At 44.4% G+C, this 26033-nt stretch overlaps 1 protein-coding gene across 2 annotated transcripts in view; it reads left to right on the forward strand.

Annotated features, from left to right (window-relative positions):
• Window positions 1–622: 622 nt before the first annotated feature.
• IGF1R (insulin like growth factor 1 receptor) overlaps window positions 623–26033 on the forward strand; it is a 272673-nt gene continuing 247262 nt past the window's right edge. For both annotated transcript variants that reach the window (XM_036878666.2, XM_036878668.2), the window contains exon 1: window positions 623–1275. In XM_036878666.2, the coding sequence (XP_036734561.1) occupies window positions 1176–1275 (100 nt within the window). In that variant the 5' untranslated portion in view covers window positions 623–1175. The remainder of the gene's footprint in view (window positions 1276–26033) is intronic.

Raw genomic sequence — 26033 nt, forward strand, 5'->3', positions numbered from 1 at the left:
CGTGCTGGCGCGAGCGGGGGCCGGGGGCGGTGCCTCGCGGCCTCGCACCCCACGCCCGGGCTCCGCTCCGCACGTCCCCGGGATCCCGGGCTCCGGCTCTTGGCTCGCGCCGGCCTGGGCCGAGCCCCGGGCGCGCCGCGGCTGCGGCTGTGGCCGCTCCAGTGTGCGCGCGGGCGTGTGTGTGTGTGTGCGCGCGCGCGCGCGCGCGAGCCCCCAGTGTGTGGCAGCGGCGGCGGCAGCGGCGCGGCGGGGCTGAGGCTCTTGTTTACCAGCATTAACTCTGCTGAGCGGAAAAAAAAAAAAAAAAAAAAGAGAAAAAGCCCGAGGAGGAGCGAGCGCACCAGGCGAACTCGAGAGAGGCGAGCGAGCGGGAGGGACCCCGCCAGCGAGCCTGCCCCCGGCGCGCCCGTGCCCGGCGCCTGCAGACCCTCGGCCCCGCTCCGCGGGCCCTCCACGCCCCTCCCGCGCGAGGGGAGCCCCACGGCGCGCCGCGGCTTTGACCTTCAGCGAGCGGAGCCCCCGCACGAGCGGAGCCCGGGCGGCGGGCGGGAGTGCTGAGCGCGGCGCGGCCGGCCCGCCGCTTTGTGTTGCTCTGGATTTGGGAAGGAGCTCGCGGCGGCGGCGGCGGCGGCGGCGAGCGGAGCCCGGAGGACGCGGAGGAGGGGGAGCCGCTCATTCATTTTTACTCCGCGTTTCTGCCCCCGGCCAGCCTCGCCCGCGACCGGGACTTCGGGGCAGTCCTGCGAACTGCGTCGCGCCCTCCCGCTGCGGCGGCTCGGGTGCCGGACAGCCTCCCCCTGCGTCTGGGCTCGGGTCTGTTTTCCTCGCCCAGACGAATTTGGGCTTTGCCCCCTTTCTTTGCAGTGTCCCCCCCTGCCTGCCTCTCTGGGTTTGAAAATGGAGGCCGACGACGCCGACAGCCCGCCCCGGCGCGCCCCGGGTTCCCGAGTCCGCCGAGCGCTGCGCCGAGGCTGCCGGCGCTGAGGGCCCGTCCCGCGCCGCCGCCCGCCCCGTCCGCGCAGCCGGCGGGGCTCCGGCCGGCGCCGCCTTTGGACTATTGTTTCCTTCGCCCTTGTTTTTGGAGGGGGGCGAAGACTGAGTTTGCGACTTTTCCTTCCCTCCCCCCACCCCCTTTTTTTTTTGGAGAAAGGGGAATTTCGTCCCAAATAAAAGGAATGAAGCCTGGCTCCGGAGGAGGGTCCCGGACCTCGCTGTGGGGGCTCCTGTTTCTCTCCGCCGCGCTCTCGCTCTCGCTCGGGCCGACGCGTGGAGAAAGTGAGTATGTGGCCGCGGCCGCTGCGGGAACTTTCCCTCCGAGGGGCTGCGCCCTGTTTGCGAAACCCGAGCTGACGCGGCCGCAGCTGTCGGGCCCCCGGGCCCGGGAGCGGAGGGGCCCCGCCGAGAGCCCCGGAGGCTTCCTCCCTCGCGGTCCCGAGCCCTGCCCCGCGGCCGTCCGTCCTCGGCAGCGCTCCTGCCCCCGCGGCAGGGCCAGGCACGGGGACTCCGCGGGCAAGTTCGCGCCGGGCCGGGCCCCGCCACCCACGCCTCGCCCAGCACCCAGCGGGTCCCGGCGCGGTGCGCAGACGGCGGGGACAGCTTCCCGCGGCCGCGCGGCGCCCTCGCTGCTGCAGCAGACTCGGTTTCCCGTGCCCGGTGGCGGGGAGCCCACCCGCCCGTCCGTGGGGTACAAGTTGCCCTCGAGCTGGGCGGTGCCCCGCTGGGGGTCCCCGAAGCCCCAGGACACGTTTCCAAACATCCCAGTGCGGCCTCCTGTCGCCCAGGCGCATTGCCTCTCGGGCTGTCTGGGTTCCTGTTCTTTCCCGTCACTTTTCCACTAAGCCTTGGCGGGTTACCTGCTCTGGCTTACTGGGCTGTTCTGCGCGGCTCTGGGGTGGGGGCAGCTTTTCCACTTAGGCCCTGGGGTGGGGGCAGCTTTTCCGCTTAGATCCTCCCTCCACGCATCCCCTGGAAAAATGCAAGGTCGGGGGCTCCGCGTCAGACTTTTCCGGGGACCTCGTCTCGGCCCCTTGTTCAGAGGGCTCTGGGACCTTCTCCCAGTTTCTACCCGGCCTGTGGGCGCCTCTTCTCCTCCTGGCGGGGCTGTGGGTGGTAGGCAGCACCCGAGTGTGCGGGAGTGGGTGTGTAGTAGGAGCCAACGTGCATTTCCACACGTGCTCCCAACGCGGGCGTGTAGCTACTGCCGCACGGCCGCCCGGGGACACCTAGACGCCTGGCCTTGGCGAGGGGTGTCGTGCGCCGTTGGTTACGGAGCCCCGAGGTCTGCGGCGGCTGGGGTGCGGAGGGGAGGGTGTTTTGTTCTGCGAGCGCAGAGCCCCGGCCTTGGTTTTGTGGCCAGCGTGGTGTTGCACTACCTCCTCCTGCCCCGCACTTCCTTGTACGCAGTTAATAAGCAATATCGCTCCACACTCGCTATCGCTTGCAATCTGATAGTTTTTGTTTTGGCAGCGTCGGGTAGGGGTAGGGAGGTGCGAGGAGGAAGGGCGAACTTCGGGCCCTGCGGTGTGTGGGGGAAGGAGAAGGGGCTCTTACTCTCAAAAAGAAAAAGAAAAAAAAAAAAGAAAGAAAAAGAAGGAAAATAAAAAAGTTAAAGTGAAGCTTTCTGGTACATTCGCGATGGTAGCGTAATTTGAAGACGATTAAAGTTTAAATGTCGCAGAACTGGGGCTGGGAGCGGTGGGGACGGGATGGTGAGTAGTGTTTAACGATGGTATGCAGGTGGTGCCAATTTACTTTGAAAAATCACGACTTAGCCTTGAAGAGTGGGGGGGAGAGGCCGACGGGGCTGTCTGCCCCCATCACAGGGCAAGTCGGGAACGCTGTTCGTATAAACAAACCCTTCTTAAATGCCTTGTAAGAAATTAGTCCATGATGGAGTAGCAGCAGATCTTTATAGAATTAGCGTGTTTACTGTATGGAGAAAGACGCAGATTGAGGCCCGACCTTCTACAAATCTGAGCTCTCCTGTTCTTTGTTTTCTAAACTTTCAGCTCACTGGATTGGATGAAAGGCTTTCGGCTCCCTTCTAAGGCTTACAGATGGTGTTTGAGGGGACAGGAGGGTTTCTAGCCTTTAAAAGCTAAATATAGTTTAGAAGACACAGGAAAGTTAATCTATTTTCTTGTGGCATGCTATTCCACGGAGTAGTGGCGCTAGTTTTCTTTAACGTTAGTAGGTTCTGAAATTCACAATAGCAGTGATGATCTTGCCTCAGGGTGGCAGAAATTGGGCATTTTAAAATAGGATGTCTTGTGTGGAGCACCCTTCATGAGAAATACTCTTCGTGAAAGGTGGCTCTTTGTTGAGCAAACAGGAGGAGCAGGGGCATATACATGTTTATAATCCCGAGACACCAAAGCTTTTCGCAAGGATCCCTTGAAAATTGTTGGTTCCTGAAAACCTGGCCGGTGGCCAGAAGGCATCCTGACTCCTGATTTTAGTTTGTTGAAGTTCTAACTCAGCACCTGCGCGCTCCCTACAGATGTGAAGTTTTCAGGAGTGAATGATACTGTTCAATGTCAGCCTGGGTTCAGTTTTTAGTTGGAAAGGTGCTAGATCACTTTCCTCTAATAAAAGTAAACTGAGATCTGTCAGAGAGGGGCATGCTTTTGTCTGTCTAGTATGGTAGTAAAGATTGGGATGCTGTTGGCTCCTATTGTTTTGGCATATTTAGGGATTAGTGTTTCTTTTGTGAGTGTAACAGCAACAGGATGATTTCTTTTTAATCTTAGAAAATTTAGGAGTTTTTGAAGCAGATATAGTCATACAGGCATGTTGGTTTTGCGAACAAAGCCTCCCAAAATGTATTCAATATAATGTGAACAGAGGCTCAAAATAAGGGAGCTTTGGAAGTATGAGTGATAGCTGAATACTCTGATGGCTTTAAAAAAAAAATCAACATACACCTTAAACATATTGTGGCCATCTCATTAGAAGGATCCAGTCATCTTTCTGCCCCAGGCATAGTCATAATCCTATTGTCAGAGAAATGTAGGTATGTGAAAGCCTGGTGTTTAAAGAGGTTGGCGTTTTATTACCAGAAGAAGAACCCAGAATAAGAAGTTTGGAAAGAACCTAAATAGCAAATTATAGTTTAGACTTTCTAGAGGGAAATAGCAAGTAAACTGTACTTTTGAGGAGGTTGTGGGTAAGAATTTGAAGTTTAAAAGGTTGTATGTTTGATTTGTCAAAAGGGTTAGAAAAATCCAACCCTAAGAAATATGCTAAGGTTGACTAGAAGAACCTTAAAGACATGCTAAGTGAAAGATGTCAGTCACAAAAGACCACATATTGTATGGTTCCATTTAATGTGAAGTCAGAATAAGCAAATTCATAGAGGCAGAAAGTAGATTAGTGGTTGGGTAGGGCTGGGAAGGAATGGGGAGTGACTGCCATTGGGTACGGGGTTTCTGTTAGGGGTGACAGAAATATTCTAAAATTAGATTGTGGTGTGGTTGCACAACTGAATTTACTAAAGCCCATTGAATGGTGAACTTCAGTGACTTTTTATGATATGTGAATTATATCCCAACAATCCTGTTTTTTTTTTAAAGAAATATGCTAAGGTTGACAAGAATGCATTCTGTTACTTTGAACATACAAGTTCGATAAAAATCTATGAAGTCAGTTTTTCTGGCAGGTTGGTGTCTGTCTTTGTGGAGGTTTTCAGATCCATGAAGTACAGCAATGCAACAAACTGATCATGGAAGCTATCGTAGTAGGGATTCAATGCCATAGATGAACAGATAGGGAAAGAAAATCTTGGTTATACATAGCTCAAATTAAGGACTAAGGGGTTAGATTAAAAAAACACAAATGCTTGTGAAAGTCAGTTTTGTGACAGTAAAACCCTTAGCAGAGTCCGAAATGATGTTGTTCTTTCCGAGATTAGAGTTTAGGAGTCGAGCCTGGATGGCTTTTTGTATTTCCAGCTTTCTGACATATGTTTTCCAACAAAGAAATAATGTACTGTTTTAAGATGGTAAATAATTTCCACTGTTTTTTTTGATAGCCCATATCAACCACCCTGGTAGTAAAGATTGAGGACAAACTGTTCGTTTTAATACATTTTATTTTGTTGGCGTTTATTTCTTAAAATAGTTTCAGAATCTGAGCAGGAAAAAGAAATGTTTTGTAGGATGTAGTAGTTGTTTCAGGCATACAGCATTTTTTTTAAACTAAATTTCTTATAGAACAAAAGATTGAAAAATATAGCAAAGGCATTTTTGTCTTTAAACTCTTATGCCTTTGTCCAGATTTACTTTGGCCTTTCAATAAGGAGAGACCTAGAGAGTGATTATTGTTTACATTTTGTTTTCCTCTTTGTCTAAGGCTTAGTTTACTAATAGAAATGGTTCCTGCTCTTCTTATTGTTGCAAGATCAGGGCAGTAATGAAAATGAACCGTATCGTTTTCACTTGTTGCCTTAGCGTTTTGCCAAGGGGAGCCCTCAAGGGACAGTAGCTTCCTTTTAAATCTGGTTTGATTTGTTTTGTAAGAATGTGCTGTAAGAAGCAATTGAATTCAGCCAGCACTTATTGGGCACCTGCTGTATGGAAGCCAGGCCCTGCGCTAGGTAAGGAGTGAGCCTACAAAGAAAGAGGACTTTGCTTTGGCCCTGGGGGCATTTTATATACTCCTGCATGAAACAAAAGTTGTTGAAAAATCAGAGCTTTTTCTGTCTCAGCACAGGATAAGTACACAGTTTTCAACTAGACAGCAAACAGCATTTTAAGGCCGTTTAAAAACATTTGTGTTGTGTGTGACCGATGTTGTTGGTCTTCTGAAGGCACCATGTTTGCTTCATTAATACTTTCCCTCCTGTTGCAATATCCGTCACCGCAGGCCATGACACACAGGAGACATTCACCCATCTTGTTGAGCTGCACTGCCTTCTTTATAACATTGGTTTTGACAGTTGTGATGAAAAAATGTGCAGTGTTGTAGTTACCTTTTGCCAAAACCTCAGGAGTTACAGGTGTGTATCTGAATGTTGCATGGCATGCTTTGAGTTGTAGGGGAGATGAAACTTATTTCAAGGCATTTCTGGGTTTGCACATTGCTTAGTTCACTTTCTGGAAATTATTAGGAAACATTCATGATCTTAAGGCTTTATAATTTAAAATAACTTGCTCTTTTAAGAGTGTGGGGGGTAAGAATGGGACTGAAGAGGCAATGAAATCTTGCCATTTTTCTGATTCGTTAAAATGTATAAGCCATGTTTTTCTTTGGGTTATGATTTTCTCCAATTTGTTTTCAACACTCACTTAAAAATCAACCCTAGTTCATAGAAGAGTTATTTGTGCCTGCAGGCCAACTTGCTTTGAATTGCTTTTCTTAGCCAACTTACAACAGGTGCTATCTGAGTCCAAGAGATGCATTCCTCTCAATCGCGCTAAATATATAATAGTTGCTCATGTGCTCGGGATGTAGGTTCTTGATTGCTCTGTCTGATATTCTGAAGGAAAATTCTGAACACTGCAAAGAAAACAAAGTGAATAATGAGCAAAGTACTCTCACCTCCTCCTTGAAAATGGTGTTTGGCACTAGATTATCAAGAGGAAGTTTTCCAGTTATGTGTAAAGATAGGATTTGGCTTAGACTCAGAGGGGCGTGGTGGGGGCAACAGTCTTGATGTTTGTACACATCAAGTCCTGTTGGCATTTGGGGAGCATAACTGATTTTCAGTATTTGGAAATATTACAACTTTGAAATATGCATACCCTTCCACCCTTATCCAAGGCTCTGAAAAGAATTGATCTGTTCTGAGGAAAAGGCATATGTTTGGTATAAAATGGTTAGTAACAAAGGATCTCTGATAACAAATTGTGTTGTTATCTGAACAGGTGCCTCTTCCCCTGGTATGATGAAGTTTTTTTCGTTAAGTTTCTCTGGTCATATTTGTCTCAAAATATTAACAGTGTTTTTGATTTTGAGACTTTTGAACTTTTGAAGACTACATTGTTTTATAGTTTTAAAGCATCAGTTTTACTCCTATTATAAAATCCCAGATAACAGTTTTGAAGATTTCCCTACTCTTTTCACTTATGAAATTGATACATTTCAAAATCTTAAGGAAATACTGATTTTTTTTTCTTGAATTGAAAAAAATTCTATTTTCTCTACCCTCCCTTTTTTTCTCAATAAGTACATGTGGGACATTTATTGGACTCAGGTCTTTAAGTTTAAATATTGTGATACTATAAAGTATTTTACAGAACTTTTAAAGATCTGAGCCAAACTCTAGAAATTACTTGCTGTGCTTATTTAAAATACTAGAGAAACAAACTAATAAGCAACATTTTCATTTTTCTTTCCTAGACTGCAAGAATTTTTAAACCATGGGTTGCTATTCAGATTTTGCTGAAATACAACAGAAAGTAATTTCTTTTATAATGCAAGATGAATGCTACGATTGCAGTAACTTTTACAGTATATTGTTGCTGTTATTTATGACTGGGGAAAGTAAGTAGGGATGCAGGGACTGCCTCTATTCTCATATATATCCTTTCCCTGGTTAGTGCTGGTGATAGCTTGCTTCTTTTTATAAGTTGCTGGGGATGTGTCCATGGAGCTGAGTGACTGTCCCATGGATGATGGATGATGGTCTTAAAGCCCACACTTTTTTTTTAATTGAAGTAAAACTAACATGCAATAGTCTGTTAGTTTCATATGTACACTTTCTCATTTGAAATACATAGGTGGCTAGCCACATATGGAAAGTGTATGCATATGACCGGTGCCACCAAATAGTACAGAGATAGATAGCTATGCCTGCCTTAAATTGCTCACATTGTAATCATCTGGAAGTCCTTTTTTCTTTATTATTACGTATTTACATTTTTGAGGCTTTAGAAGATATTCTGTTCCTATTCTAGAAGTTCTTGGGGAAGGGTTGAAACAATTTTTTGTATCTTAACTCCTTTAACAAGACAGGCATCGCCTCAGTAATAGTTATGTAATAAAAATGCCATTTGTTCAGAAGTGTGTGTGTGTCTTTCCATCCATTCATCCAAATTCTGACAGTTTTAAACTGCATCATTTAAAAAATTAGTTTATTTTTAATCGAAGTATAGTTGACATACAATATTATATTAGTTTCAGGTGTGTAATATAGTGATTTGACAATTACATACGCTACAAAATGCTCTCCATGATAAGCATGGTTATCCTCTGTCAACATACAAAGATGCTACAATACTGTTGAATACTTTATATTCACATGACTTAGTAATTTTATAAGTGGAATTTTTCAGCTCCTAATAATTAAAATACATTGTTGTTACTGTTTTGTATACTTTTGTATGGTTACTTAATTTTTAACCTGGCACCAGTTTTCTTTAAACTAGCTTTGGAATTATTTCTCAGGATGGGAATTCAGTTGTATGCATACTGCTTTTTAAATTACTCTTGACATAGGAGAACAAACACGTTTTAACCGTCTTAAAGCATAAATGTTTTACAGAGCAGAACTTTTTCGTTTTCCTGAGATATTTTGGATGCCTACTTTTAGCTTGTCCTCTTATGTAAAAAAACATAGTCGGTGGTTTGTCTTAGTAAAATTATTGGAAATACATGTTTGACTAATTAAATGCGATAGCACCAGTTTGACTTAGGCAAATTTTAGCTGATAATACTTTAAGGAACAGAGAAGTCTGATGATAATTAGGGAGGAATGAATTGATCCATAACACTTTTTCAGTTTTCCTCAAATGTGAAGACTCTTTAAAAACTTCTGGAAGAAAGTAGGAAGCGTAGAGAGAATGCCAAGATGAGAGGTTTGTAATTCCGCCTGGCTGGTATCAACTGGCAAGTAATTTCCTGAGTCATTAGCTCTTTTATTTAGATTTTAAAATCATCAGGTGCGGTCAGGTTTATCCTCCCCACCTTATTTTCCTGTGTCTCAGAGCGGTGGGGTGATACACAAGCTCATAGATGGACGATTTGAAAGAGAAACACAGATTGCCGCAAAAACAAATGAACAGAGAGACCAGCGGCAGAGAAAGATATGCCCAGCTTGCCTTAGTCCTGTTGTCTGATTTCTGTGGATAATGAGTTCAAGGCATATGTTAGGTCACAACATGGTATAGTTTAATAACAGGACATTCTTTTGTTACTGTTGCCTTACTTGGTCTGGTGATTTATTTGGAATTTTCTTTCTAACAAACACCTCAGTAAGATGTTCAACAGCCAATTTTGTCTCAGGATGGAATTCCTAGTTAAAGGATGGGCTGAAGAACTGAAATTTTCTAGGGAGACTATTAATTGAATGTTTCCTTTCCACCTCACCAAGTCACTGAAATTGTTCAGATTGGCCCACCCGATTCTGGCTCCACCCTGGCCCAGTGCAGACCTGCATCGACTCTGATGGCCTCTGAGACGGCCACTGACTGCTCTGCCTTCTCTCTGGTTTGATGGATTTGCTGGCCCCAAATTCTCAGCAAGTGCCTTTTGGGGTGCTGCATCATGGTCCAAGAATCAAGTCCAAGGCCCCTCACATTGGGCTGTAACATCCTTAACACGACTTTGATGCAGGGGTCCTATGTTACCTCCCAGTGCTCCCCAGCACTCTTACTCTTGCTCCATGGTAAGTAAGCTGTACCATTCCTGTGCCTGTGTTTTTGCACCTGCTGTGTTCATGGCCTGGAATATTTTCCCTCTTTACTGCTCTGCTTCCCCCATACTGAATAGTGGAAAGTGTTGCTCTAGAACACAGCGAGGTCACCTGGTTCTAATTTCTCCATCGATGCCGATGAGGTCTTTGGCCCTGAACAAGTTAGTTAACTTTTCTGAATCTTAACAGAAATGTAGAGACTTGAAATTAATTGGTGAATGTTCTCTTTGTTAACAAAATAAAAGCATTTTGTTATATATATATATATATATGTACATATATATATATATATAAAACGAAAGTAGAAATTTTTTTTTTCATTTTTCTCTAGGTTTCAGATAGGTCTGTAAAATCGGTACATGACTGTAATTGACTAAAGGAGGGACGCTAAGCTGCTGAATTTCTGTCCCCCAAATATTTTCCTATGGTTTTAATGGATCTGAGATGTTATCCTTTAATTTCTAACTCATGTTCTTTCTCCTTCATGAAGCTTTTCTAGATTACTGTATCTTCTGTTGACTCGACTTCACCCTTACTCCTTGTGAATTCATAACTACTACTGTGCTGGTTAACGGTGACTTGTTTGTCTTGTGCCTGAGCTGTTCTCATTTTATGAGGCTACAGAGAGCAGTGAAGCAAAGGGCTTGCCTGCAATCTCAGCTTCTCAGAAGATAAGGTCTCAGGAAAATTATTTTATCTCCCTGAGTCTCAGTTTCCTCATCTACAAAACTGTAATTTTAATAGAACCTACTTCATAGATTTATTCAAGAACAGAGATGTCTGTTCAAGTGTAGGTAGGACACATTTGATATTTGACTGCCTTTGTCATTTAAATGTACTATAGAGCCTGGCACATAGTAGATGTTCAACAAATGTCCTTTGTTTTTTGTTAAGGTGCTTAACAAGATTGCATTTTGCTTGTTAAGCACAGTTGAGTGATTTTACCTTTTTTCAGTAAACAGAGGTCAACCCCTGCAGTTTTACCTTCCATTTCACAGATCTGTTTATTATACTTTCTCCCTTAATCCTTTTGTCAATTTCTGCCAGCGCCTGGGGTGTCCAGGCTGCATTTTGCCCACCTCACCAATGCGTAGGCGACATCTAGTGGCCAGAAAGGAAATTCAGCCTCTTTGCTGACTGAATTAACAGTGCCTCAAGATGAAGATAGCAATCCTCTCCACTCCTGGATTTTGCTTTCTGGCTTGGTTCCTGGGAAACGGTTGCAAGAAAATGTGGAGACTGCAGGCTTCTGCAGAAACCGCTGGCATATGGTTTTTGATTAAGATTGCTGTACTTTGTCAGTGAGCTAGCATGAGAGAATTAGGGTCATTCTAAGTGATGTAAACAACTTTGGCAGTTGCTGTATCAAGTGTGCCTTCTACAATTTGGGATTTGAGATATTTTTTATAGGACTTTAATATGTGAGAAGGCCTAAAATACTTCTTTTGAGATTAGAGAGTTTAAAAAACTCTACCTATTCGTTTTGAAAAATAAAACAAGATTGACTTCCCATTGCTTTCTTTAGATATGTGGCAACACTTTAATTATTATCCTAATTTGTGTCACCTTAGGTGATTTTATGTAGTTAATAGGTTCACCAGCCAAAAATCCTAATAGAGAATAATAACAGACACTTCCCTTATTGGTGTTGGGTCTCATATTGGCTATATTTTGTTGGATATTTTTCTGTATTTGTTTTCATGTTTTTTTGGCATTTTGAGAATCCACTTTCTCACTTCCATAGTTGAGACTGTACTTCGTGTATAGGTGGTTATTCAGTTTCGCCTTTTGAATGTTTTAGACTTGTTTCTCTGTAATTGTCTTGTATTATTTTTAATTTGGGAATCCTTTGGCTGTCTGAGAGGACTGCCAGCATCTCAGACATTTTGAACGACTCCAGCTGTTTCTGAAAAAGGCTGACCTCTTTCAAGTCTCTTTTTTGCCTTGGTGGGTGGAAGCCCCTCCTCTCAGAACAACTATATTGCCAGTTTGCCCTCTGGCAACTCCTTTAAGAGTCGCTACAATTTCACCCTGCCTGGTGGCCTTGATCCTACATCTAGGATGGTCCCTCCATCAGTCCATCACCCCCAGACTGTCTCCTTCCAGCTAGGCTGGGGAATGGCACTTTGGTCATTTTTGAATTCCCAGAAAAGGGCCTGGCGCATAGGAAGACCTCAAGAAAGAGAAGACTTCTTAAAGGGACTTGCCATCCCCTCTCCCCATACACTTTGAAGCACTCTTTACAACAAGTTTGTTTTCATTTTGTCATTACAGCTCTGCCAGCCAGATTATTTTATCACGCCAGTTACTACCGCATAGAACTTAAGAGCAGTAACATTATCTTGAAGATCATTGTTTCATCCAGGCTTTTTCCACATTGAAGTGAGTAAAAATCTCAGAACTTCTGGAAAGGTCACTTGTGATTCTGGCCCTGTGTCAGGTTGTCTCATCTCTGTGGAGGGCGGCCTTGTTCTGTAAGGTTCCCGACAGATAGGATTTAATGAATCGTTCATCGGTACCAATCGTTGGTGGTGGTGGGCTTTAAACTGTGGTGGAGCTGGGTGCCTGGTTGCACGTAGGCAGGCAGTCTGGGCTCTGCTGTGTTGTGGGCCCCGACGCTGCCTGATGTAGACCACCCAGCTGCTGGCCCCTTGTGGTCTTCCTTCGAAAAGACAGGTGGGCCTGGGTCATTTCTTCTGGCTGTTCCGCCTTCAGATCCTGAGACACAGGTAGAGAGACCCTCTGGTTGGAACCAGCAAAATCACTGTGAACAGGTAATTGCTTCTGTTTCCTGCATCGTTTTCTTGGTGAGGCCAGGGAACTTTTGCCATGGATCCTGGCAGGGACAGCAGCCAGTCTTAAAGACCTCTCACCTGAGCGCATCCTCTTCTTACGGGCTCTGGCCGGCCTTTGACAGCCTCACTGTGGAGCCATTGATGGTGAAGCCTGCTCCCTGGCCCCCACCTCCAGGAGAAGTACCTTTCTAGGGTGGTGTGAAGAGGACTCCTGAACGTAATTAGCACCTAGAAAATTATCATTAAAAGCTGCATACTCCTGAGGAGACTTGTGAGGCGGGATATTTCTTACAGAAAATGTAAACATAATCATTTGAACCTGGCATGTTAATTCCAAGCATAGCTTGTAAAAAAGTATCTTGTAAAAATTTCCACGTGAGTGTTGAGCAGAGTGGTTGTGAATTCACCAGAACAAGCCAGCGCAGTGCCTGCCTTTCATCTGCCCTTGTGGATGGGGTCTGCCTTCGAAGCCCCACTCCCTGAGCACCTCTGCGTCTCCTCTGTCTGATGCAGGGAGGCACTTTGGAAAGGGAGCTGTGGGCCTCAGTGTTCCCATCTGCAGTTGGGATAACACTGCTCTATTCGGGATGGCATGAGGATTAGCAATAATGTATCTGAGATGCCCAGCAGGCCCGGCAAGTAGAGAGCATCCCACAGATGCATGTTTTTATCTGTCTCTTCTCTATGTGCCATGGTGGCCCTGCTGGCCTCCCCCTGCCTCCCACAGCAGCAAGCATCATGACCACTAAAGGGCACACCTCCTTTCCCATATCTACACTGAAGGTCTGGGCTCATGAAGTCTGAGCCTTAGGTCAGCCTCTGGAGCTATTTACCAGGCTGCCTCTCTGCGCCAGAAGTTGTCTTTAAGGTAGCTAGGCTGGCTTCTGTGGGTCCTTATGGACACTCATATCCCCACCTGAGGAGGAGGGGGCACAAGGTGGGCAGTGGGGAGGATACAAGGCCTGTGTTCAGCCTCAGGGTCTTTGATGGCCTCAGCTCCTCTGAGACTATCTGAGAAACATGCTCTTAAGATCTTCTCTCTTCTTAAGGAGCTTAGTCTCCAGTTGGGAAAAGTCACAGACCAGCGACAGTCCCAGGCAATATGTGTTCAGTGCTGAATTATGGAACACTGACTAAGGGTTTGGAGATGTGTGGGCATGCACCAAGCTCCTGAAGAGCTTGAGGAAGCTTTGGGGGGGGATGTCTGACCCTCAGGGTCCTGGGGGACAGCAGTCCGGGAGGGCAGGGCCAGTGGCAGGCATCAGAACCAAGCGTACTGGGAGAAAGGACTTGGTGGGCAGAGAGTGGGGAGTTTTGGAGCCTTTTGACATTGTAGGAATGGACCCAGTAAAAGGTGTGCTGGGGAGGGTGCTCTGGCCTCTTGATGGGATCCTGGCTCTGGCCCCAGTGTGAACCAGTGAAAGTGTAGACGGCCCAGGAGGAGTGATCTCTAGTGAGGAGGTTCACGTGGCGAAGCCTTTCAGAAACAGCCACTCTGGGCTAAAGAAAAGTTCCCATGGAAGGGTGCTCACTTTTGTTGGGGCATCAGAGGTCAAGAACCAGGGGGAAATGCTGGGAGTAACATGGCCTTCACACTCCACTTCTCTGAAAATAAAAGTGAAAGCTTTTCAGGTGGACACTGCTTTCTAAGTACCTAAGGGAACCTGGGTGAGAGGTGGCTGGTTCCGTATGAGCTGGGTCGGGTGGACCCGAGGTGGCCCTGGCCTTGACATCCTATGTTTGGGGTGGGGAGGGGCCCCTGCACCCCTGCAGTGCTGGCAAACCTTGCAGGGCTATTTCCAGCCCTCACCGCAAAGGCCGAGAGGAATGAAGAATGATTTGTTTGAAAGGGGATGCCAACTTTATGTCCAGGTCTGGGCTTTGCTACTGGTGCTTTTTAACTCGTGTTGATTCATGTTCTTAACTTGACTGGGCACATTGTAGTTCTCGATGAGAAGCGGTGGCTGGTCCTTAGCCCCAGATCGGTACTAGGAGGTTCTTACTGCCTGTTCTGTAACTTAACTGTTTTCACTGGACGAATAACATTAAAAAACACAATAATGCCAAAGGCTTCCTGGGAAGGTGATGTCATTTGGCCTGGGTGCTTTTCTATTAATTTCCTGAAATCAGGATAGTGAATTATGAATTTTATGTTATTTTTCCCATGTTTGAGCAAGGAGAGTCTAAGGATCATCTTTGGCTGTGTCCCAGATTGCTTTTTCCCCAAGTCATGTTTGATGATCCATATTCCCTTGAATTAAAGCTTAGAGCTTCTCAAACAAGAAGTCTACGGACATGCTATTCTTGGCATTTATCTTCTATGCTGCAGTTTTCTCATCTGTAACATGGGAGACAGTAAAGGTACCCATCTCAGTGGATGGTATTTTGGACTGAATACACCTAAGTTCCTTGGTGTGGAGGGCCTGTCATAAATGCTGGTAGTTAGCTGTTACTGTTTTTAAGGATGGAAGAAATACACATTAGAAGTTATTTCCTTAAAAAAAAAAAAAAGTACCCTCGTGGGTGTGGTGGATTCTGATGTTCAGCTCTTTGCTACATTTGCCTCTTCTGACCTTTACATCAGTGAGACTCTAGCTTCATTTTATGTAGGGGAGTTTCACAGGTGCTCTGTCCAGCGTTTTTGTCTTGTTTTTGCACCTTCCTCCCGAGTTCCTTTCTCTTCTTGATACCCCTGGTGAAGGGTGTGAAGCATTCTCCTCTGGGGGGGAGGGGTTATTTGGGTCCCCAGAAAGCCCATGTGCCAGGGGGACCAAATGGGAGAAATGAGTTATTTACGTAGTAGTGTGAATCATGTACACCCTGGTGCCCCCGTCTCACCTCAGGGATAGCTGCATTATTAGGGGTTGTTCAGTGTTCTGGGAAGACACAGGTCTGCATGGTCAAGGGCATAAGAAATGGGAGTGGGAGTCATATCCCCAGCCAAAATTTAGGGCACAGGATCTGAAAAGCACAAATCAACTTCCTAGGAAAAGCTAATTAAAATATTTTAAATTGAGAGTGGGGAAAATTGAGAACCTGGGGCCCTTGTAGGTCAAGACAGCCTGCAGGGATGGGAGTCCTCAGAGCCTGGGGAACTGGGCTGCCAGAGAAGGCTTCAGTTAGGGGGTGGGAAGCCCGCTGCAGAAATGGTGCCTGATTAGTCAGTGTTTTTCTGGAGAGCCTTCCTCTGGGATGGCAAAAGGAACCATCTTCTTGTTCTGCATCCTTGGGTTATACAGGGTCTCTGCTTCCCAGGATTAGAATTTAGGCTTAGTTCTGCTTTAAGAGCTTATTAGGCAGACTTGGGTTGTATCATATTGGGGACCATTGCTGATAGTCCCCAACTATCAGTCCCCAACAAAACACAGGGAAATGTGTTTTGAATCCAAACCATTCACTTAACCACCTTTATGAAACAAGTCATAATAAGTGATACTGCTTTTCTTTGGTGAGAAAGCTCTCTTGAGGGGAGGGTTAATTCCTTTGGTTCAAAACTTAGTTCTTGAGGCCCATAAGCACTGAAAATGTGCTTAATGTACCTGGTCATTAGGGAAATGCAAATCAAAACCCCAAGGAGATATCATTTCACACTAATTAGGATGGAGACTATCAAAAAATAGAAAATAAGAAGTGTTGGTTAGGACGTGAAGAAATCGGAAGCCTTGTACATTGCTGGTGGGAACACAAATGGTGCAGTCACTGTGGAAAACAGTATGGCGGTTCCTCAAAAAATTAAACATAGAATTACAATCTGATCTAGCAATCCTATTTCAGTATATACCCAAAGAATTGAAGGCAGGGAGTCAAAAAGATACTTGCACACCCATATTCGTAGCAGCAAATAATGATTTGCAATAGTCAAAAGATGGAAGCAACCCAGGTGTCCATCAATGGATGAATGGTTAAACAAAATGCAAATAAAAATGGTGGAATAGTATGTGGCCATCAAGAGAAGAAAATCTGACACTTGCTACAACATGGATGAACCTTGAGGACATTGTGTTAACTGAGGTAAGCCTGTCACAGAAAACCAAATACTGTATGATTCCACTTACATGAGGTACCTAGAATTGTCAAATTAATGACAGGACCTGGAATGGTGGTTACTAAGGACTAGAGGGTGAGGGGTGGGGAATGGAGAATTACTATCTGATGGGTTTAGGGTTTTGGTTTTGCAAGATGAAAAGAGTTATGGGTAGTCGTGATGATTGTGCAACAATGTGAATACTTAATACCACTGAACTGTATGGTTAAAAATAGTTAAAATGGTAAATTTTATGTTGTGTTTATTTTGCCACAATTAAAATAAAACTTATTTCTTGATTGGTTCGCTTGTGAAGTATACCATGTGGAATAGTAGGGGAGACAAATTTAAGAAGACCACGCCCTGCCTGTGGTGGCCATGGTGGAGGATCCAAGCTAAGTGTGTAGCAGGTGTCACAGGAGCACAGAAGAGGATGTGGGAGGTCAGACGAAGCCTCACCAACGGTCATAGATTTGAGCTGAGTCATCAGGGATGGGTTTGTTTTCCATAATGAGAGAGTATCTCAGATAATGTTTTCCTTTCAGGGAAAGCGAGTCAGGAGTCAGGCTCTTGTGCCATCAAGTCACAAATGAAATTTATTACCAACAGCCATGTGATGTGTAATTGCTTTTTCATTTTCTTATTTTTCCAGGAGAGAGATTTGTTTAGCTACTTGCTTCCCTCACTGATTAGACTGGAAGTTCTTCATTTGTTTTCACAGCTCAGTTTTTTATTGCACACTGACTCCCCCATTACACAGGGAGCCCTGAAGGAAAGGGATTGATCTCTACTAGCAAAAATGGGAGCATCTGAAAATCAGAGAAGAGCCAGAGCTTTCACTTTAAAGAAGAGAAAACTGAGGCTCTGAGAGGCATATTGCTTGAGGGAACATGACATGTGCCACACGTCGAAGGCCCAGTCTGTCTGCCCACCATTCCAGCAGATACTCCCTGGGTCTGGTTCTTTGCACTAAGTTAACTGGGAGTCAGGGCTCAGGCCTGGACCTGCTGGATTCCAACAGGACTGGGAGGTAGCCAAGCCTGTCTGGCTGCAAGAGGAGTTTTCTTTGCCTCACTCAGAGGAACGGCCTCTTGGTTTGGGCCCTGTGGGAGGCTCACTGCTGGCAGCTCATCCGGGTCTGGAAGTCGGACTGGCATTTTCCCTGAATCTCCGGAGGAAGCCCAACAGGCCAGAGTGACCACTCTTATCCCCCTGGGGCAGGAAGTGTTGTCACATGACAAAAGGAAGGTGTGCTCCTTCCCCGAGTTGGCGGTGCCCTTTGCAGAGCTGTAGGGATGTCTGCATCAGCTTGAGCTGCTATTACCGTAGATTCGGAGGCTTAAACTGCAGACATTTATTTCTCACAGTTCTAGAGGCTAGAAGTCCAAGGTCAAGGTGCTGGCAGATAACAGTGTTGATGAGGGCGCACTTGCTTGCTTGCAGATGGCAGGGGGTGGGAGTGTGTCAGGTGAGCCCACTCTGGTCTCTTCCTCTTATAAGGGCACACCTTCTGTCACGGGGCTCCGCCCCCATGGCCTTACCTCAATCACAGCCCAAGGCCCCGCCTCCTAATAGCTGAAAACCCCCATTATGGCTTGTGTGCTTCAGCATGTGAATTTTGGGGCAACACAAACATGCATTCCATAATGGGAGCAATGGGCTGTAGCTAAGATTTCTCAAGGTCAGGACTCTCTATATATGTTCTTGGCCCATTTTGGGTAATGGTTACAGATTAACTTTGAAAAATTACGTAGAACCCAGTACTAAAAAGTACACGTTTTTGAAGATGGCACTAAGCACATTTGCCTTCTGACACTTTGGCCGAATGCTTGAAATGTATAACTTGTCTTCTTGGCACCACACTGCTTTTCTTAAAGTGAACGCTGCTTGAGAGGCACAGAGTGCATGGGGAATCTCACGTGACTCTGTTTCTCCCATTTTTGGCCAAAGAAGTTGCTGTTTTTGAACTCTGCAGTATCTACATAGAGGGGAATTATCTTCCAGCAACAGCTTAATTTTGAGGTTTTGAAAGCACAGGTCCTTGAGGAGCACACACCTGTGGGATGTATGGAATTCAGTTCAAGGGTGCTCCTCTTAATCTCCCCAGGGATGTATCTTGTAAATCTGACTTCAGCATCAGAGATGGTCACAAGGACAGAGCAGCCATGGCAGCCCACTTCAGAGGGCTTCGCGTGCTGCCTCTCAGCAAATCCAGAAGGCTGGGGAAGTGGTTGTTAATTATTTATAAGCATTAACTGTTTACAAGTCATACTTGCTATTTTAAATCGGACCCTGCTATTATGTTGTTTTGTTTCTGCTCACAGCTGAGTTTTAAGCTGGATAGGATTTAATGGTGAGTCACTCCCACGATGGTAAAGTCAGTATCGATCAAGCCTTCCTGTTAATCCTGCGAGCATTTTAGAGACGGATGAGATGGTCTTAAGGTTTCTGCCGGGGACGATCCCCACACGTGGGCTGGACTTCCTTAGGACGCTTAGCCCTGCTTATCTGCTGCTCTGAAACCTGCAAGGGGCATTTATCATGCTTCTTAGGACTCTGCTGCCTGAAAACAGGATGTGTTTATGTGAAGGGGGTACAAGTCCATGGGAGCTTTTTCCCTCCCTTTGTCCCCCTGATCTCCTCCCCAACTACCCATTCGAATGTTCAGTGAAGGCATGTCAGTTTCATTTTGGGGAACTCATGATCCTTTTCTTGCCACCCTGGACTACATTGAAGTCCGATTTGCCACCTTTTCCTTGGTCAGAAAGTTAAACTGAGGGTCATACATCGATGGCTGCTATGGGTTCTTGTCACTTGGTAGATGCGCAAGGCTGAGGATGAGTTTTCTGGACAGAATGTGACGAGCAGGACACCAGCAGGAACACTGGGGTCCTCCTCTCGGCTCTGGGGATTTAGGCCCCTGACTCCAAAGAAGGCAGAGAGCCTGGCACTCAGCCCTGCCTGTCCTTAGTCCGCTCAGCAGCTGTGCCAGGTGTGGAAACCCAGGGGAGCCTGCCCAGTGCTGGGCAGCCAGCTCTGTGTCCCAGGTACAAGTCCCCAATGTGGCTGCCTGGTGAAAAAGCCTTGCAGGGCACAGTGGGGTGCTCTGGCTCCTAACAGGGACAGTGGGTTGTGTTCATTCACTCATTTTGGCTTTCTCTCTGATGCCAGGCCTGCTCAGGTGCCCATGAGAGCATGGGCTGAGAATGCCACTTGGATTTGGCTACAGTGAGAAGCAAGAGTGGCAGGATTTGGTATGGCTTTTACTGCTGAGCAGAAGAGGAAATCAGGCAGATCAGGGGCCGAAGGGGTGCTGAGCTGAGATGGGTACAGAGAATCTGGTTTCATAGGAGCTGAAGAGAGAGACAAACTGGGCTGTCAGGATGTGTGGGGACCTGCTGGGGGTAGATAGGTGTATAAAATGCAGCCCCTGCCTTAGAAACGGCTTACAGCATAGTTGAGGAGCTTAAGGTGTGCGTAGCTGCTGAGACAGGGCCTGGCGTTTTTATGAATGGGAAAAGAATGAGCAGGGTGGGAATGGGCTGTGGAAATTGAGGAAGAGGTCCTAATGCCAAGGGGGGTCCTGGAGGATGATCAGAAGGGTTTTCTAGGCATGGGGGTGGACTGAGATCAGGACTTTAGTCATGTGGGGTGGGGCTTAAAAAGGCTGGAGAGGAGGGTTTGTTGAGGTGATAGTGGGGGGATGACTTGGGGGGCGAACTGGGGGTGGTGTGGGAGGTCCTCAGAGATGTGGTTATTTCCTGAGGGCAAAAAATTTGTTAAACACTGGTTCTCTTACCTGTACTAAGTTAACACACCATACTGGAAGCTATTCTTTGTGAAATAGCCCGGGGTCCTTTTGGGGAGATGGAGAGAAGGCTGGTTCCTGGGGTCCTGGGCGGCAGCCTCCCTGTTGTAACTGAGGGCATCTTCACTCTGCAAGTCCTGGCTGTATTTGCCTGTCTTTGTTTATGACAGAGCAGCTTACGGGGATTCTGAAGAAAGGTCTCCCAAACCACATCCGGCAGGAGTGAGTAGAAATGACTTTATATCCTTGTTTTTTCTTTGCTTTCCACCCCAGACCAGCATTTAAAAAAAAAGAAAAATAAAAAAAAAACTGTCATCTAGTAAAACCTGCAAGTAGAGGTGTTATGTTTGATTTCTATAGGAAATAATTTGGAATGTTTTTCAAGCCCTGGGAGCCTAATGCTGTTCAGATTCTTAGGCCTTTGCAACGGGAGTAAGTTTCTGATTGAGTTGTTACTACTTTTGGGAGGAGGATGACAGTGCAGTCTTTTCCCCTTGATCAGCATGATAAACTCCTGCGCAGACATTTGTTGGGTGTCTCGCGTCGATGCAAATGCAGTCTTTGCAGAGAGTGCGCCCTGCACTGTTCCTAGAGCTCAGCTTGGAACAGGTGAGCTGAAAGGACAGATGTGTCGCCCTCAGCTGCAGTTTTGAAAGCGTTCATGCGCTTCCTCCCGTGGGCCTGTGACTTTTGTCGGACTTGAAATCTATGAGGTAGATAGATTGCTCAAAACAAAAGTGACCATTGTGTTTAGTCAACTGCAGGGTGTTCTGAGGTGTGACATATTCAGGGTCCCTAGTCTACTGCAAGTTCAACATCGGGAAGGAGTGAGAAGGCTGAAGTACGGAGGCAGGCTCCGTCTATGAAAACCTTGAGCCTTCACCCACTTCTTGCAGAATCATAAACAAAACCCCATTTGTAGACCGTGAGTTCCCATTGAGTCTTTAATTATGGGGGCAAGGTATGCGTGTTGGTTGGGGCATGAAGCCAGAGGCTGGGGCCTTACTGACTGGTTAATTTTCCCTGGCCTTTCTCTCTCAAGTCTCAGCTCTTTTAAGATTCAGAAAATAATGCAAAATGCCTAAGATTTCTGAAATTCCTGGTGTTGGAGACTTGACTGCATAAAAGAGCCAGGATTTTCAGGCTGGCCATTTCAGCATCAACCATTTCCCACTTCCTGATTCACAGCTTCCAGGATTTGTAATGCCTGTAGACTCACCCCCCCCCCCCTCTCGTTTAAAAGCAGCCATTGAAAGAAAAAATAAATAGCAAAACCCCCATCCCAGAAGTTCTACTTCCTGTTGTTGTACTATTGAGCTCTGAAAAATAGCTCTGCAAGTTTAGCCTCTTGTTTGGGCTATTTCAAAGGAATTCTTGAGATCTTTTTGTTTGGACAGGCTGTATGAAGGCGATAAGTTAAGAGAACTTCAGTTTAATCAGCACAGAAGTGCAAGGACTCAATTTTAGGTCGTTTCTTAGCTTTATATATATGTGTATATATATAACTATAACCCAAGCAATAGTGAGTCAGCCAGGGCACACAGACATTTTCAACAGTGCCATTTATTTCCCTCATAATGTTAATATTTATTTTAAAAAGATTTACTTAGGTACAAATTATACTTGGTGAACCTGAAAGAAATGGGAATATTTATGATTCCTGCAACAAGGGAGAAAGATCCACAGTAATCAAGAGAATGATGGCATGTCAGACTTCACATTTTCCCACCAACCCTTTTCATTAAATGAAAGTGGATCAGCAAAAGTCTCTCAAGCTCAAAAGCTCCCGGGCTGTGAATTTTATTCCTCCTATTTGAAAATTCTGGGTCTAATTTGTGATAAAGGTCATAACACTTGAGAAATAACAAAACCTTTTTCAGCTTTAAGGGATGATGATGTCTTGGCCACTGAAGTGGTCCTGATTTGAGTTAACTCTGGTCCCAGAATCACTTCATCTGTGGTAAATGGGTTTTTCTCTCCAAATCCAGGTGCCTAAAACAGTTGAACCAGAGTATCTCTTGATCCTTGATCTGGGACTTCATGAGGATTAACAAATATTTCTGGGTGGGATTCCGAATGTCCTGCTTCCATTGTATAGCTCAAAAACAGTTCTTTGTTGATGCTGGGCTGTGTGGTCAGCTAGGAGCATGCTAAAGTGCAATTGCCTGCCTTTTCTGGGGTTATTGTAGGGTCCATTTGGAGGGCACATGATTTTACATAATGTGGTTAATTGATGTATTGGTAAAACAGCTCATCTTCTGGGGGACTTTTTTAATCCTCTTGTTTTCAAGTTTTTTCATTTTGTTGCAGAAAGACCTTCAACTCTTAGTAACCTTTCACACCGTCTTCAGAAACACCTGTGTTGGTAACAAACTAGGCAGTGACCACTGGATTCTCCCATTGAGGTTATATGCTGTGTGATTACCGTTAGACATTCCTGCCTCAGCTTTGGCTGATGAAATCTTTTCAATTTTTGCCGATGGCATAATGCTCTTGGGAGCTGGGCGCTCTGAATTAGTGGACGGGCAACTGTTTTTTGAGGCCACTGTTCATTCTGTGAAATAGTTGATGTATAAATAAATACCCCGTAAGCACCCCCTCTGCTAATTAGTTTTGAATTTTGCTTGTTTGAGGCTAACTCCTTTCTTTCCCTGGGAATCTAGTGTGCCCCCTTTTCTCCCCACCCAGTGTACTTTGCATTGTGGTGTTAATTTCTTTAAAAAATATTTGTAAAAACGTGGAGTAATGTTTCTCTTGTCTAGTGAAGGTGTCTTGTCTTGAGGGCTTAGAGAAATTTAATTGGCAGAATGAGTCAGTAGTGGTCTCTGAGTGGTCAAAATGTTAATGCTATCTCTAGATTCTAGTAATCTATGTATTTAAAAGCAATAATGATAAATTCTCAGTTATTGGGGTGAGTGGGTTTTAGACACACTTTACAGCAATATTTGTAAAATGAATCTTGTATTGAAACAGAATTTGTTATCAAATCATAATTTCAGATGCCAAAAAGGCAGCTTAGTGGTAGCAATTGCTTTAAGATTTTGGAAAGAGGAACTAAGCTCCATGAAAGCAAGAACTGTTCACTGTTGGGTCCGTGGTACCTGGAACATGGTCTGTAAATTCTGTAAGGTAAAGAAATGGAGGTCTAGAAAACTAAAATCACAATCAAGATCACAACCCAAGTAGTTTCCAGCCTTCTTCCAATTACTGCACTCTCAGGAGAGCCCATTGCCTCTTGTGTACAAGGCCTGCAGAGAGGGTTTAGATAGCTCTGAGAATTATTCAACAATCATGTGTACATACGGCAATATAGCCATTTTGCATATTTGACCTGTTTAAACATAATGTGCCACTGTGATGAACAATGAACTTTTAATTAGAGACAAATTTGCCTGCCACCTTATGCTACAATTATTGTTTTTTTCAAGTTATAATAGTAATAAACAGTTATTTGGAGAAAATTAGAAACTGTCATTAGGAAAATAAAAATCATTTTTAGTCAATCAAACTAGAGGTAACCATTGTTTATATTTTGTTGGAATTTCCTGAGGGTTTTCCCACTCAAACTTATATGTGTGTCTATATATTTAAAATAAAAAATGAGTGTTATGTACACAGATTTTTATCCTCATTTTCCCCATGTAGTATCCCATTGTGACATCATACTTTGGTCATCTGGAATATGATCTTTAATGAAATAATTAAAATTAAAATTATAATTGTGTAACTGCTAACTTTTGAGCATTTTACAAATTTTGCCAATAAAATTTGTAATAAAATCAATGTGTATTATTGTGGATGTGCTACTCTGGTATTTCTTTGGGTTAGATTTCTACAAGTTTTAGATTCCTAAAAGTTGAAAGTACAGAGTACTAGAATTTTTTTTTTTTTAGATAATTATTTTTTATTGAAGGGTAGTTGACACAGTATTACATTAGTTTCAGGTGTACAACACAGTGATTCAACATTTATATACATGATAATTACTAGAATTTTTTAAGTGGTTATTTTCATCCTAGATAAATATTGTTAAACTGCTTTCCAGAAAATTCCTAGTTTAAGCTCCCAGGAACAGTGCCTGACACCCATACTCTTCAGGAGGAATAAGTGCTCAATTGAGCTTAACAGTCAGCATTTAAAAATTTTTATCTCACTGTTTTAAATTTCCTTTTCTTAAAATTAATGGGATCTTCAGTTTTTTTTCTATTTTTCACTTGGGTTATTATTTATCATCACATTTTTACAGGTTTGTTTAGACCTTTCTGTTATAAAGATGCTTTACCCTGTGCTCCATGTATTACAAATAGTTCTCCTGGTTTGCTCTTTATTTGTTTATTTTTTTATTTGTGGAGATATACAGTGTTTCATTTTAATATAGAAGAATAGTGTCTTCATTATGGTTTTTAATTCTTTTGCTTAGAAAGTTTATACTCATGTCAAAAAAGTTCAATTTAGTCATGCCTGTTAACTTCTATTTTATGTTTCATCTTTTTCTTTTTGCTATAATGCTTATTTAGTGCTTTTAGGATTTGTTTTGTATGTGAATAAAGTGAGATATCCATCCCTTTTGATTATTCAATTTTCCCAACCAGTGATGTTGTATTTTTTCTTTATTGAATTATCTATTTTATGTTGTTATAGGGATCTCTTTTAAAACCATCTTTTCCCACTGATCTGCCTGCTGTTTGTGATAAAATCATGCTGTCTTACACATGGTCGCTTCATTATACAGATTCACATCTTCTAGGAAGAATCTCTACTCAGTAAAAAAATTTTTAAGAAGTATTCTTCCAGAATATTTGCATGCATGTCTTTTGTTTTGTTTTTGTAACTCTTATCCTCTACCTCCCTAAAAAAAGGGGAGAAGAGAAAACATTGAATTTTGGTTGTGACTTGTTGATCAGTTTGGGAGAAAATAGCATTTCCAAATACTTGGGCTTCTCATTCAAGGATGTTTCATGACTACACATTTACTCAACTTTAATTTATCTATTAAGAAATCATACAAGGTCATAGCAGTCTTCTACTGTTCCTTTTGGGTTTGTCCTAGATAATTAACACTTTTCTCTTGCTAATGTGAAAGGAATCTTTATTCCCCATAGTATCTTTTAAGTAACTATTGCCTGTGTATGAGGAAAGCTATGGCATTTTGTTTATTTACCTTGTATCTACCCAATTCATCGATTGTTCTTGTTAGTTATTTTTTTCAGTTGATTCTCCTAATTTTTCTATGCAGAGAACCACTGATAACTAATAGGAATAACTTCTCAGTACTTATACCCCTTAACTCTGTTTCAGGTATGTGTCATTTAGAAATACAAATGGCTGCAAATAACAAGAAAACTGCCTAGCAAAGGCTTAAGCAGACCAGGCTGATTTTTTTTCTAGTTCAGGAAGTCTGAAGGGAAGCTGTCTGTGGCAAGTGCAGTGTGCTCAAAGAGGTCATCCAGGAGCCGACTCCTCGCTTCTGTTTCTCCATCCGTCCAAGTGGCTTTTGTCCTCATAACACAACATGGTTCCTGTGCCTCCAGGCAACACGTCTGTGTTTCAGGCAGGAAGAAAGAGAAGTATATAAAGGCAAAGGGCATAAAGAGAGGACGACTTGCCAGCAAGCCCTGCTTAGCCAATTTTCCCTTCCTTTCATGTCCGAATACCGAGTCACATGGCCACCCCTGATGAGAAGGTGGAGGGGAAATGGCTAGTGGGCCAGCTAAGCAGTGTGGGCTGGTACATCTAGGATAGTATTAAGTGCTGATTATGGGCTTATTTATCTTT

Source organism: Manis pentadactyla, chromosome 18 (genome assembly GCF_030020395.1).
Source record: "Manis pentadactyla isolate mManPen7 chromosome 18, mManPen7.hap1, whole genome shotgun sequence".
In the NCBI taxonomy this organism is placed as follows: Eukaryota; Metazoa; Chordata; class Mammalia; order Pholidota; family Manidae; genus Manis; species Manis pentadactyla.